The sequence below is a fragment of the Antedon bifida genome, chromosome 11 (assembly GCF_963402885.1).
Source record: "Antedon bifida chromosome 11, ecAntBifi1.1, whole genome shotgun sequence".
NCBI classification, from domain to species: Eukaryota; Metazoa; Echinodermata; class Crinoidea; order Comatulida; family Antedonidae; genus Antedon; species Antedon bifida.
Window position 1 is genome coordinate 7,995,215 of NC_136236.1, and position 16,204 is coordinate 8,011,418.

The 16,204-nt window shown below is 33.5% G+C and overlaps 1 protein-coding gene across 1 annotated transcript; it reads left to right on the forward strand.

The window, feature by feature from the left end:
• Positions 1-1,079: 1,079 nt before the first annotated feature.
• On the forward strand, positions 1,080-11,357 carry LOC144856460 (mitochondrial tRNA-specific 2-thiouridylase 1-like). Its single transcript, XM_078714477.1, has 11 exons — positions 1,080-1,215; positions 2,050-2,192; positions 3,587-3,752; positions 4,248-4,420; positions 5,469-5,641; positions 6,219-6,272; positions 7,133-7,199; positions 7,808-7,908; positions 8,437-8,578; positions 9,340-9,422; positions 10,644-11,357. Exons 2-11 carry the CDS (start codon positions 2,087-2,089, stop codon positions 10,761-10,763), a joined length of 1,185 nt encoding a protein of 394 aa, XP_078570603.1. The 5' UTR covers positions 1,080-1,215; positions 2,050-2,086; the 3' UTR covers positions 10,764-11,357.
• Positions 11,358-16,204: the final 4,847 nt, after the last annotated feature.

A 16,204-nucleotide genomic window follows, 5' to 3' on the forward strand; every position in this document is an offset into this window, starting at 1 on the left:
CCCCTGTATGTTTGTGTGTGTGTGTGTGTGTGTGTCTGTGTCTGTGAACAGCCCGGAGGCCACAGTTTTTATCCGATTCTCACCAAATTTGGACACAATGATCTATGCCCCAAAAGCTCGGACGAGTTCGAATTTGAGGGGGAAAGAAAGATCATAGGTCAAGGTCACAACTAACAAAAAACTATATTACTGCCTAGAGACCACAGTTTTGATCCGATTCTCACCAAACTTAGCCACAATGATCAATGACACATCATATAATTTCGGTTAAATTTTGAAGGGTCAGGGTCAAGGTCCACAAAAAAAAAAAAAATAAAAAAAAAAAAAAAAACTCTCTTAACTGTGAGAGGCTGGATACATAACCATTACACCAAACTCTCATCCACAACTTTGTAGTGTGCAGTTAGCCTATTTACACTTTAGAACTAATAAAAAAAATGTAAAAAAAAAAACATTTTCGGGGGGAATTTTATGTAGGGGAATTTTACAGTAGGCGGAGGTTTGTACTCTCGGAGTACCCTCTAGTTTTTAAATGTGTTTTTGATAGTGTACAGAAAGCAAATTTCTGATTTTGTATTGGAAAAATAAACAGCTGTGGAAGCAGCAGATTCATAAGAGATAGGTCAGAACATCATTTAGACGTTGAATTGTGGGTTGAATTCTTATTGGTTAGAGCAAAAAAACACTTATAAAAGATAATAATAATAATTGTTTAAGTGAAAAAAAAAGAAATTGATTACATTTTTTCACTTATTATCGCCTGATAGGCCCGAGGGTGTAGTTCCGTACTATGCCTATTATGCTTATGGCCATATTTTAATCTAAAGGTCATTGTGTTAAACTGACAATTAATTAATTAATGTAAATGCTTTTTATATATTACAAATGTCAATACATACATAATAGTTAACTATCCCATAGTCTAGAATGTATTAGTAACTGTAAAGGTAAAGCCTACGGAATCGAGAAGCTGCAGGCTGAATGGTCTTGGTCTGCTGGGTTTTGATAAATGAATATTCAAATAGTACCTCCTCATTAATATTCATAACAAACCTGCATGACTGGTGCCGCCCATATAACGCTTACCGTAAAAAAAACGTGTGTGTGTAACTGATGTGTTAATATTTGCGAGTAAAGTGATTATCACGATTCATAATATTAGTATTATAAGCTAAAGAAATAGTTAATTGAATACAGGCCTAGCCAGGCTAGAAGGTAAACTTTTATTATGTCATAATAACCCCATTGCTGCTGGGCGATACTGGGCGACGAACGAAGATTATGCCTGGCCTTAGTTAGGCCTAGCATAAGCTAGCTTTAGGGCCAGGCCTAGAGCTAGGCCTAGTCCTAATACTAGGTAGGCCTAAACTAGCCTACTAGGCTAGCTAAGGTATGCTTTATTTAGACCTAGCCTATGCTAGCTTATCGCTCTGTAATGTATGTGTATATATAGGCCTAAAAGTAGCCTAGCTAGGCCTAGCCTATTTATTATTCTGGCAGAAAGACTCCCATTGATTGGTCAATTGAAAATCGTTCATTCATGTACAACACTGATTTTTTTTACTGGTTTGTTTAGTCATGGAGGTATAAGCTGGCTGAAATTTATTATATTAAAATTCACTGTCTCAAATGATACTTCAATTCCATGGGCTTAGTCAATGGTGTGGTACTGCGGCTAGTGGTTTTTTAGGTTCAATTCTCGATCAACTTTAAAAAAAAAACTATTAAGTATTCCTATAGCTAAACTTATATACCCCATCCCAGAAATTTGTTGATGTTTTGTAAAAATAATGTTTTTTTTTCCTGTGGCCGTTTGTTGAACTTAATGAATACACAACAGATAGAAAAACTATGGCTATGCTTAACTGTATTCATTCATTCTTTATTTGGTCCAATATAAAAATACATCAGAAATTCTTCTAAAGTTAATAGGCCTAACTATATATGCCAAATATGTTGTATTTTTAAATCAATTAAAAGATAAAAATATGAATTATAAGTCTAAATAATATAACATGTTTGTTAGATTGCATTCATTGTTTTTCATAGATTACAGTATGGTGTGTATGATTGGAACTAGTGTATAATGAAAAGCACCATATATGGAATGTCAAAGTGCATGGGTCATGTGGCATGTGCAATGTCTGGTGGTGTGGACAGTGCTGTTGCTGCTTTGATCCTTAAAAGTCAAGGTAAAATATGAACCTATTTAAAAATACACCGTGGCTAGGGATGGTACAATATCTTTTGACAGTACAGTAGAACCTTCATTTTACGTACAGTACGGGCCCAAAGGGCGTGCATAAAACAAGGGTTTCGTAAAATCCAAGTTGACCTTAAATTGACCCCCAAATACGTAGATCGTAGCTAAAAAGGCTTCTGTGTTTGCCTACTTTGTACAGCATGCAGGTGGTCACTAGCTTAGCTAGGCCCTTCCTAGACAGACTAATCTAGGCCCTTCCTAGACAGACTAATCTAGGCCAGGCTAGCAGGCCTAGCAAGACGTGAGGCCTAGAAAAGTACTGTATATACAGGCTGTGCGATGTTTAAATAAAGTGTTAAAATAAAATATCAATGTTCTTGTATTTTCTATCAATAAAAACAGTCGCTGCTGTAGGGGAATGCACATGAGTTCCTCACACAGCCGTGCTTTGTTGTTCTTAAATTGCGCCCTCAATGTAAGAAAATGATGACGTCATTTTAAGGGTACATAAAATCAAGGGAACGTAAAATCAGGGTACGTAAAACGAAGGTTCTTCTGTATTGAGAAGATCTGTCCTCTAGCCTTCGAAACCTAACAAAGCCCATCCCTCTAGGCAATGGTTAGAAAAAATTGCTAGTAAAAAAAACAAAATTAAGTACAAGTTTCGAAATCCATAATCCACTGGCATAACATATTTGGTTTACATCTATAATTACATAGCGCCTTTTATAATTACAGTACCTGGATACAAGAAATAATGTATATTATATAAAATTATATTGCCCAATGAAAAATTTATTTTTAAAACATCACTGTTGAATATTTTTTTTGTAATGTTCACTTTAACCAAAATTTAAAATATTTACTGATACAACTGTAATTTAAATTTCATTCTCAATGGGTTTCTTTTTGAAATTGAAAATTGACCTGTTTTTATTTTGTCTTATTGATAAGCAAAATCATCATTTTTTGGCAAAAGTAATATTAATAACTTGATAGCTAAAATAGCTTATTTAAAGTTCCTGAGGTCAAATCCTGTCAGAAGTCGAATCATGATTTTTTCTCACGACATTGAACTTCCCTCTTCCAAAGACTTTAAAAAAAAAAGAATAACAAGACTCCGGAAGGACGACATTAACATGACATTCACTCTCTAAAGCTCAGTTTACACTATCAAACTACTACTAAAAAATGTGTGATGTGCCCAAATATGGTAGTAGTGATATGACATCGTGTCCATTTATGTGCACACAACATTTTGTTTTCACATAAAGTTTAATAATGTAGACAGAGATATAGGAATCCTTTGCTGTACAGGCTGTGAGCCTAAAGAAAAAAGAAAGAAGTATGTAGTTTATATTATGCAACTTTTTTTGTACAAAGGATATAAAGTGACTGGAGTGTTTATGAAAAATTGGGATGTCGTAGATGAACACGGTGAATGTGTGGCAGACAATGACGCAAAAGATGCAGAATATGTTTGTCACAAACTTGGAATTCCGTTTCAACAAGTTAATTTTGTAAAAGAGTATTGGCATAAAGTATTCAGGTTTGTTAATATTAATTTAATAATTAATTAAATAATGACAGTATCTTTTTTTAATCACAGAATTTGATTGGTCAAATTATCTGCGTTGCGTCCTATTGGTTACCAAGAATCACCTAGACAACCAACCCCCCCCCCCCCCCCACCAATTTTTCATGATAGCATTACATACCCCCATCTGCTTCTTACTAATGCTCAAGTGTGCTGACCTACCTGAAAAAATATGTAATGCCATGCGTGGGTCTAAGATATGTTATGGTTCTGACTGAGGAGTTTAGTTTTAATGTCTGGATAAGCTGAGGCTAAACATGTTTAATAAACATGATGTCTTTGACATTTGTTCCCGCTATAGACGCAGCGTTGATCAATGAAAAGCAACAGTTTAAATAATGCATTGCTTGTGATTGGTCAAATCTCTTCCGTTGTGTTACGTTGTTGTGTTGCGTCCCTAGTGGGAACCAAGCATAAGATAATCTACATTATTTCCATTATCTTCAGCTACCTGATAAATGAATACCAGACTGGATATACACCAAACCCAGATATTCTATGTAATAAACATATCAAGTTTGATCATTTTCTGCACCACGCTCTTCACACAATTGGTGCTGATACCCTAGCAACTGGTCACTATGCCAGGTTACAAGAAGATGATTCTACAAAAGAGAGAAGTAAGTGTTTGCTATCAATAAATTATGTTATAATAAATAAATAATATCCTAAATCATTTTGATTGAATGTTTAGTTGATTGTGTGTCATCTCTTCCCTTATTTTTCTCCCCGAAAAATAAAACTCTCCCAAGATTGTATTTTGTAACCTACCAACATCTTACTCTTAAGCTCTGTTTACACTATCAAACTAGTTTGACAAAGTCAAGTAAATTTATTGTCAATTGTAAACATATAATAACAAGGGGCACTTGGCGGATAACCAAAAAACATTTACATTGAAATTTGTTCAGCTAACAACAAATAAATAGAACTTAAACTACATGGTGAAACTATCCCCTGCCGGACACCATCCTGGTATTTCTAGAACTGGTTTCGGTGTTGTTAAAAAACTAAACCCTGCCATTCCGTTATTTCAAGGGACAAATGTGTGATGTTGCCAAATATGGTAGTGATATGATGTCATTGTGTCCATATGTGGGCACATCACATTTTTTTGTCACATAAAGTTTTATAATGTAGACAGAGCTTTAGTGAACCTTTCCATAAAACAAAATCCTGCAATGGTATACTTTATACATTAGAATTTTCAACTGGTTGCTTACAAGTTCCTAAAACTGCTCACAAAAGATCTACTTGCACTCTACGTAAAAAAACAGCGGGGAGTTCGAAGAATTAAATCTCCTCGAAACAGACCAGTCAGATATGCCTTATGAATAGACCAATACTGCCAACTTGTTTAAATTTAAGACTCATTTTCCGACGTTTTTTTTACCTAATTTTAGTAATGACATGGTTTATTAAATTTTTTTAAATTGTTATACTAACATGATTTATTGTTTGGCCACACATTTATAATGTTTCGTAAAATGTCACCTATCCAACATATATGGGCACATCACATTTTTTTGTCACATAAAGTGTAGACAGAGCTTTAGTGTAACTTTTCCATAAAAAATGCTTCGTAAAAATGTCACCTATCCACCTGGGGACTTCTAACAATATAAAAGAATTACATGTAACTTTATTACCACGATTTATGTTTTTCAGGAGTAAAGTTAATGAAGCCAGTGGATACTTGGAAAGATCAGACCTTCTTTTTGTCACAAGTAAGACAGGAAGCTCTGCAAAAGGTTATTTTTCCAATTGGCGACTTGACAAAAACTGTCGTTAAAGACATCGCACTCCAAGCTGGCTTGGAGAAAATTGTTAAGAAGAAGGAGGTTAGTTGATATCAATCATGTAGTTTCTTTTATTCATCCATAAGAAAAAATAGTAAAAAGCATAAAAATATCAAAATAACAAAGTGAAATATAGACAAAAAGGAAAGAAAATGCATGTGAGCGCAACTTCCACTGGTGTAGTAGGTCATTTGGTTTCTGCTGTCTCAGCAATAGAGGGTAGCATATAACTATTTGTGCTCTCCCAACAATAGAGGACAGCATTATTAAAATTAATACAATTCAATAAAGCTGGGATTGTTTTCTATCAACGTCTTTAATCTTTCAACAATGATGTAACCACATAATGGTGGCCTTTGCTTCACTACAGTCGAAACCTATGTAACCCAACTATATTTTCCCCACAATGCCAGGTTATGCCATATATTGACGCTTATTCCTTTTTTGAGAAGTTCCCTTAATAAAAGGGGTGTCCAAAAGGAGTACTATATTGTGCTTAAATAATATGCTATTATGTCTATATTATTTTATGTAAAAAAATATGTTTATATTGTGATACTGAGTATTTACCAAGATTATTTTTATTTTAGATGTATTTTTTATTTATATTTTTTTTAAGAGCATGGGAATATGTTTTATAGGTCAGCGAAATTTTCATCAATTTATTCAACAGGTAAGACATATATTTTGTTCGTTTAATTTATTTTTACTATGTATTTTCTGTCACATGCCAGCAATTCTTGGATGGTATCATGTTTAACGACAATAAACAGCCTGGAGTATCGTGTCTGTTGACAGCAACAGGCTCAATCAAAACACCAACACTTAAATAATTATTTTCACCTAATACCCTTTTCACATATTTATAGATTGTTAAAACTGTTAACATGTTGTAACATACATTGATCTCCAGACTTATCACATTTTTTTTTATTACACACGCATTGGCCAACCTTTTGAAATCTTGGTAGAAGTATTTAAAAAAAATAAACAAAAAAATGTTGCACTCCAATAATGTGTACTGTGATTGGTCAGTTATATCAAAGAACTAAGTACACATACGCAGTACAAACTTGGGAAATCTTGGGGAAAAAGAACTGACCTATTGCTGGTGTGTTTTTCTCCCAAATTTTTTTTTACAAACTTTCCTTCACACTATGCAACTGGTAACTTGTTACTTTTTTAGGAAATGGTATAATTCTCTTAATTCTACAAACCAAATGATAATAATACACTAACCATTCAGTCAAAAAGCTGCCTTGCAGACAAGTGTTGATATATTGCTTTTGAAAACTGGGGCAATGTATAGCAAAAAGCAACACAGTTGCCCATGTGAGTAAATTGTCATCTACATGATACCATAGGCTGTTTGTTGTCGCCATACACGATACCAACAGTCTATCGAGTGTCCCCTCTGTTTTCTAAATGTTTTTTACCCTGAAGATACCATAATTAATGCAGTATATTGTGTTTTCGTAAAATTGTTAAAGTTATGCAAATATACCTGCTAATTATTATTATGTTTATTGACAGTATGTAGAGCCAGCGCCTGGAAAGTTTATTTCAATTGAAGACGGTGAAGTTATTGGGCACCACAATGGTAAGTTTTTAACTAAATAAGAATTGCTATTTCATGCAGGTCACAAAACCATGTTATTCATTAGAATACCGAAAATAAGCCCGTCTGGGGTTTGCGAAAGTATTCTCGAAAAGAAGCCCATCTCAAAATCAAGCCCACTGGGCTTCTTTTCAAGATAGTATGTGCTTTTTTTTCGAGATAGACTGTATTTGAATGTCATGTCAGAGGAATAGAAATATAAAATCGCGTTATGATATGGTATTAATGATATACAGTACTTAATTGTACACTTTATTGCTTTCCAAATGTTACTTTGATTGCATCATGTATCTTCTTCTTGTCTGCTTCAAATATGTAAAAAAAATCATGTTGTAGTAGAAATTCACAAAATTTACAGCATTCGTTTCTCTTCAGTTTGCAAAAGTAATATTCTTGAAAAGAAGCCCATCTCAAAAAGAAGCCCATCTCAAAAAGAAGCCCATCTCAAAAAGAAGCCCATCTCAAAAAGAAGCCCATCGCAAAAAGAAGCCCATCGCAAAAAGAAACCCATCGCAAAAAGAAACCCACCCAAGAGTCCTAAAAAAAGAAGAAGTTTATTGGCTTTATTATTGTTCATTTTATTTTTGCAGGATGTTTTCTTTACACACTCGGACAGAATGCCCGCATACCTGCACAGAATAACAAATGGTTTGTAGTAGAAAAAGAAACGTCAACAAGAACTATTTATGTTGTAAGTTTTATTATTTTGAGAAATTGCTCAATTGGCTCTTGTTGTGGTATCTTTTGACAGTGGCTGTGTGTGTGAACTAGTACACCTGCTTAACCCGCTACTCGTCTCGAAAGATGTACTAGGTTCTTAAAAGTGCACACAAGCCAGATGTGTACACTGGTCCTACGGTTTATAGTCCTTATCTGAGAAGACTCATTCTACCACCAGAACCATGGAGCGAGTAAGCCTCAAACCTTGCCGATGTTGTGGCTACGTATTACGGTTCCACTGTCGTAACCGCTCGGCCACTCACTCGCTCAATTTTGATTCTTAAAGTCACAAGGCGAAATATAGTTAACAAATAAGGTTATGAAGTCGGATCAGATCACTGGACCTACGGTTTATAGCTCTCCACCACAACTAGAAGCGAGTCGGCCTCGAAACCCATATTGATATTGTTGGCTCTTTAAGTACAGTAAACAACGCCCCTGTCCTAACCGCTTGGTCACTTGAATCTCATTTTTAATGGTACTGTAATTTATCTTTTAGGCACCATCAACAAATCATCCGTCACTGTTTGCAGAATCTGTTGTCACTGAACCTGTTCATTGGATAAGTTCAATGCCCTCATCGTTGCAACTTAATAAAACATTTGAGTGCCAATTCCGTTTCCAACATGAAGACGTCCCAGGTAATTTATATACCATTGTAAAACAATTGTGGGAGGTTATCTAAGAGTACGTTCACACGTACAGTGCAAGACTGGCGTGGCTTACACAAGCTGTATGAAAATGCCATGGTGTTCACACAGTTATATTATGCATTAAAGATGTATTGTCCCCAAAAACATGACAAATGAAGATTAATTAAATCAGACTTTGAATAGGTTATTTTGTAGTTTTAATAAAGTTAATCACTTCCGTAGAAAAACATAAAAAATGTTTTCACTTATAAAATGGTTAAATTCAACCAAAAACCCATTGGCGGCAGCCAATTTGACCATTTTTTGCTTTAAATTACAGTTTTTTCAGGTAAATACATTTTTTTTCGATCCTATTTTTGAACAAAGTGGATATCTATTATGTTACATTAAAATTGCATATTAAACAAAAAATGTGTTAATAATTATTTTTTTCAGGGAGACAATATCTTTTACAGTTTTCAATTCAGCCTGAGGTCCTATTTTTATTTTACACAGTTATGATGGCAGTCTATTTTTTAAGTGATCATTTCTTGAAATATACCACTTGATTTCCAATTCCTGAGTTTATTTCTTCCCAAAAGTCACTCTGCTTTTGGCCATTATATACTTTTAAACCAAAGTTTGCCCTTACCGTTTGAGGTGGCTCAAATTATGTCACACGTATGTAATTATTGTACACACAAACAATCTTCTAAGAATTTACTTTTTGTGTTCATCTATGTTAGAATATATTATTTTTATTTTTTTAGTTGATTGTAAACTGACGTTGAATAGTGATAACAGTTTGCTAATTTCATTGAAAAAACCTTTAAGAGCACTAACACCGGGCCAGGTAAGAATTTAATTAGTATACTTACAGTTAGGCCTATGTCTCGAATGGAATACTGTAAAACCTCGAAAAGAAGCCCATGGGCTTCTTCTTTTTTTATTATTTTTGAGTGGGCTCTTTTCAAGATGGCCTTCTTTTTGTGATGGGCTTCTTTTCAAGATGGCCGCCTTTTTGAGATGGGCTTCTTCTCAAGATGGCCGCCTTTTTGAGATAGGCTTCTTCTCAAGATGGCCTTTTTGAGTGGGCTCTTTTCAAGATGGCCTTCTTTTTGAGATGGGCTTCTTTTCAAGGTTTTATGGTAGTTTGTTAAAGGGTAGTGTTTATTATAAAGTACAATATTATCTACGATCACAAGTTAAGGATTCAAAATACCAGAATTGGATCTGGATATAGAGGACTTTAGTCCTGCGTCCAGTATATCACCTAAGTAATCACCTAAGTAAGTAGTATTGATAGTAACCGCACATATTTTTTGTCAGCGGTAAAGTATAGCGAGCATCGTGAAATAAGCCTCTCTTTTAAAGTTGTTCTACAGGACTTTTTAAATTAAATTTTAAGGGATTTTACTGATTTTCAATTACTTACAATTGAAAGGGAATTGTTTTAAATAATTGAAATAGTATTTTCCTGTGTAAAATTGATTGTTCTTTCAATTTATATACTTTTTCTAAAGCTATCAAACTAGTTGGACAAAAAAGTGTGATGTGCCCAAATATGGTAGTAATATGACATCACTGTGTCCATATATGGGCACATCAACTGCCATGTAACTCTGATAGAGAAATGAGGAGTTAAACATAGCTACTACTTGTGTGCACTAGTTGTCAGTTTATATTGGAACACTTTGTTTAAAACTAATATCAAAATAACAATAGGTTATACGCATTGTCTTGCATAGTTTAATGCTCTTGTTTCTCCTTTACCATGCCACCAAGATTGTTTTAGATCTAGTTTAAGTAGGGCAGGAGGCGCTTGAGTCCGGGATGACCGAGGCACAACTGGTGCTGACCGGGGTTCAACGAAGGTGTATCCCCTTACTTCGGTTTGGGTTTTTTTGGCATGGTTGGAATCCCTTTTATCGTATTAGTTTTTGTACAGCGCTTAGAGGTTTCACAGCATTAGGCACTATATAAATCCATGATATTATTATTATTACACACATTTTATGTTTCAAGCACTATTATTGTCTTTTTATTGAAACACTTTAATTTTTCAATTTTGTAGTTTGCAGTGCTCTATGTTGGAGATGAGTGCCTAGGCAGTGGTAGAATACTACATTGTGGTCCATCATTATATGCTTTACATAAAGACACTTATCACGCTGGTACATGGTCAATGACATAAATGTAGGCCAACCTAGTGACACTAGGTAGGCCTACCTAGTGTCACTATGTAGGCCTACCTAGTGACACTATGTAGGCCTACCTAGTGACACTATGTAGACCTACCTATTGACACTATGTAGGCCTACCTGGTGGCACTATGTAGGCCTACCTAGTGGCACTATGTAGGCCTACCTAGTGACACTAACAAATAGTGTACAAGATCAAGTAACTTGCGATGTACATTATCCGAGTTCATGGTTTGGAAACGCTGATTTCTACAAAAGCTGAGAGATATGCTACAGAATAATAAAGTAATAAATAATAGTACTATTGTATTAAGATTTTAACATTAACTTTATTATACTTTATTTTATGAATTCTGGGTGTGCCATTGTATTATAGCAATTCGTAATAATAATAATTTATTTGTAAAAGATAAACATTTTGGCACACATGGCGTGTCATACATATGCTTTGGCTGGGAAAACGACAGCTTGTGGTAATATGTAAAAGAAACAACTTGAATCAGTACGAATCTGTGGCAATCAGAAGAATAATACATATTTGTGACCATGTGGACATGGTATAATTATAATAGTCTTTAATCTTGTAACAGTGGTACACAATAACTATGCGTTCACACAGAAAAAGTAAAACACATTATACATAATATAACACAAAACAGTAAGTAACAAAAGTGAAAAGCGATGCTAATCAATTAATTTAAAGAAACAATATAAATGTAGGCCCATCAAATAAAGTAATATATTTTAAGTTTGTACAATTGGTATATTACAAATGTTCAATACCTGTACATCAATTTATTTTGTAAAAGTAAAAACTAGGTCAGCAAAAACTTTACTTGTTTAAAACAAATAATATAACAAGTAGTGAGAGTTAGTTTTAAAATGGCATTTCGTACATTTAAAATTGGATGTTTTTTTATCCTGTCATGTTATATACATAATAAATATGGAGACGAGAGATAAAAACTCGTTTTATACTGTACTTTATTATGCGTATATATATAATATTAGAAATAAAGTTCGGTATGTTTATCATGGTTTTATTCTCAAATTATTTTACTTCTTAACTTAAAGATGTATTGTCCCCCAAAAACATGAAAAATGAAGACTAATTAAATCAGACTTTGAATAGGTTAGTTTGTAGTTAATATAATTTAGTATAATAACGTTAATCACTTCAGTAGAGGAAAACGGGGAAAAAACAAAGTTTTCACTTATAAAATGAGAAAATAAATGGTTGAATTCAACCAAAAACCCATTGGCTGGCAGCCAATTTGACTATTTTCCTTTAAATTACAGTTTTTTCAGATAAATAAATTTCTTTTCGATCCAATTACGTGGCATTAAAATGGCATATTCAACCAACAATTTTGAAAAAATATTTTTCATGGGGACAAATACATCTTTAATCTGCCCGCATTCCTTTGTACGTATTGTTACTATAATTTTGTTGTTGTTACTAAAAAGTTAAGCTGGTTGAGTTGGCCGTTGCCTCAAAGTTTGTAGGAAAGTTCATCGGCATTCCTTTGGCAGAAAATTCGCTATTTTTACATCATCGACTATTGCACATATTTAAAGAAAAGAAATATACGACTAACTGTAGGGTTTGACTGACTTAAAATGGAAACCAAAAGTATAGCAATGGAGTCGATTAGATGATTTTCTAATTGTATAATCTCCCATGATTCAGATTGTAACTATGGTAACGAAAATAATAGTAAGTACATAAGTCATTGTAAACGTAATAATGTAATAACGTACCGCTAATATACGATATTGTAAAGATGTTTTAAAAGTTTCCAGATTATAGAATGGTGAAGCAATCGCCCCTCCCGTATTGTCACGTAATGCAGTCGTAAACTTTTGATTACTATTATAGACTGACATTTTATTCAATCGGGGTCGGCATTAATTGGCCTATAATAATTTATTGAAACTACACCTTTACAACGGTGGCACCCGTTCATACACGGTGCGTTCTATATACAGATAGACATTCAACAGATACAAATTAATAAAAACAAACAGATACAAAATAAAATTATCAACCGCCGACTCGATCGCTATCGTAGTCGTACGGCACTTATGCAAAATACAATGAGTTAAAAAGAAAAGAAATACAAACAATTTTTAAGTAGTACAGTAACTGAAAAAAAAAAAAAAAAAAAAAAAAAAAAAAAAAAAAAAAAAATTGTACCAAAATTTAAAAAAAAAAAATAGTAATATTAAAAACTCAAAATAAAAAGATCTCTATACCGCAACAAAACAAAAACATTACATGCTATCTGCGAGTTGTATAAGATTGTTTCGTATTTTCCAAGATCTTGCTAGGTATACTTTACAAAATTTGTCAAGACTCAATAGAACATTATTACTGAGGGGAAGTGTATCCGTCCCCAGAACATATAACATTTTTTCGTCATTGTTACTGGTGCAGAATGTTTCCCAAACATCTAACTCGTTATGAAAAATTAAGTCTTGTTTAAGTATATTTAGCTGTTCTTCTCTTACACATTGTAATGCATCACAACTAAATAAAAAGTGAGATATGTCCTCTATATTTCCAGAGTTACACAATAAACAGAGACCATCATTATCCACGGTCCATTTACTTAATTTAAAATTTAAAGGGAGAGTATTGGAACGGGCTTGAAATTTAAGACGGGCACCATTAAAATTTGTTTTATCAAGTAAAAACTTTTCAAGATCCGGCTTTGATTTTAACTTTGCATAAAAAGATAGCGACGTTTTAGATGCGAGGTCCTCTGACCATTGATTATTTACATTATCTAAAATATTTTGTTTCAGTAAATTAAACCAATTTTCCATAGTGCGATTTTTAATAACATTGTTAAAAATATGCATGCATTCAAATCTACAGAAAGTGGTTCGTACACAACTAAGGAATTTAAATCGTAATTCTTTTGTGTTGTAATTAAGCATAGTCTTGTACAATAGGTTGGGCCATCGTTTTTCATTTAACCCGACTAAACGTTCAAAGAATTTTAGTTGTAATATGTTATGAGATACGGTTAAGGGTATCCATCCTAAATCTCCATATAAGGCCACTTTGGGTGTATACACTGGTGCTTTTAAAATATATCGTGCCATCTGCATTTGAAGCCGTTCCAGTCTCTCAATATCTGAATTGGACCCTCCAGTCCAAACAGAGCAAGCATAATTAATAGAAGGTAAAACTATTGTTTTCCATAGGATATTTCCGTAATATACTCTGTCAAAGTCATCAAGATTATCAATTATAGATTTAACATATGAAACTAATCTATTACCCTTTTTAACAACATTGTCAATATGCGGATGTTCACATAAATTTCTTGATATTAGCACTCCTAGATATTGGTAGGTGTCTGTTTCTGTGATGTGATGTTTGCCAAGATCCCATTGTTTATATTTATTTATCTTTTTTCCAAAAATCAAGACTTTTGATTTTTCATAGTTAAAATTAATTTTCCAATCATTTGAAAAATCACCTGCTAATTTAAGCATCTTTTTAAGGTCATGCTCATTATTGGCAATTAGCACGACATCATCAGCCCAGAAAAGACTACCCATCCATTTATTTTGGATCTTAACACCAACATTATTTGACTCTAACAACTTCTTAAATTCATTAATAAAAATGGAAAAGAGTACAGGAGATAGAGTACATCCCTGTTTAACTCCCTGATCGATTACAAATGAATCAGTAGAAATGTTTCCAAATTTTACATATCCTTCAACATTTTTATATAATTTGTCAATAAGTTTCCATATATTACCCCTAATACCACAGTTCCATATAGCTTTTAGTAGCCCTTCTCGCCATACACTGTCGAATGCCTTTCGGAAGTCCAGGAAGGCCATATAGGTGTTTTCCCTTCTGCAAATCTGCAGGCAGCAATACTTTTTAATGTAAAAATGTGATCCTCACACCTATGCTGTGCGCGAAAACCTCCCTGTACTTCCGAAAGGACATCCCCTTCTTCAAGAAAATCAGTTATTGAGAAAGCAATAATCCTATTGAAAATCTTAGATATACAGGAAGTCAACGAAATACCTCTATAATTATTTAAGTCTAACCTATTTCCTTTTTTGAAAATAGGGATAATAGTAGATTTGTTCCATTCATTTGGAATTTCTCCTAGTTCGATAATTCTTTGGAACATAAACAAAAGAGAGTATTCAATATAAACACCCCCATTTTTAAGGAGTTCGTTTGTAATTCCATCTGGTCCTGGCGCCTTATTATTTTTGGCATGTGCAAGAGCAATTGAAACAGTATTAATATTTAATTTGATATTATGTAGGAATGATTCCGAGTGTTCATTACTATTTGCATTATTATCATTAATATTAGTATTATTAGGATTGTCTGAACTTAGATCGGAACGTACCTTCTGGATAAACATCGACGTGTTAAGTGAGATGCAATCAGACATATTCATATGCATTTTTCCTAGAGTTTCCCAGTATTGTTTTACTGTTTGGTTCATTTTAACCTTTTCTGTAATAATTTCGTCCGAAAAAGGTGATTTAATACAACTGACCACTTCCTGTTTATGTTTAGGGCCTCTTAGGGCTTTCCAGAAATCTTTACATCTTGGTCCACCTTTATTAGCAATTTTAATTGAATTATCGACTCTTTTCTTGTTAATCTTTTGTTTAATTAAAATTTTAGTATCGGCACGTTTTTCCAGGTAATTATTCCATAAAAATTCTGAAGTAGCATTATCTTTATCTTCTCTTTTGATGTACTTTCTATGCGTTCGTGCAGCATTTTTCCTACGTTTTATTGCAATATCAGCTTCTTTATCAAACCATGGTTTATGTTTATTATTAATTACTCTCTTTCCAATTCCATTTACCGCAGCTGAAATAACAATTGACTTCCATGCTTCCCAAATGTCATTAACATTATTGAAGTTGTTAACAATAACATCCCAGTTATCAAATCCTAAGTTCAGTTCTTGGTGGTAAGCAGAATAATCTTGACCTTTATGTGTATCCCAAATAAATGACTTATTCTTTCTTTCACCTAAACTATACTGATTATTTTCATTATTAATTAAATTTAGGATCAACATGTTATGATCACTACCAATACTATTAAATTTAGGATCAACATGTTATGATCACTACCAATACTATCTACTAGCCTATGCTACTACTGGCCTATCTATCTGTCTACTGGCCTATGCACTGTTATTGAATAGCAATTATAAGCACTATACTTTTATATTTGCATGGTTAGTCCATGGAGTAAAGTCCTAATCTGACGTTAGAATCAGGTTGGTGGTTTATTAGCAAGAAGTTACGCCCCCTATGTCACATGTATGTTTGTTCACACACCTTTTACGCCATTGTATAGTAATCATTGATTATTGTCATCGTGTCATCGAGCTATTGTTTCTAAAAATAGAACTAACCTTAGCAT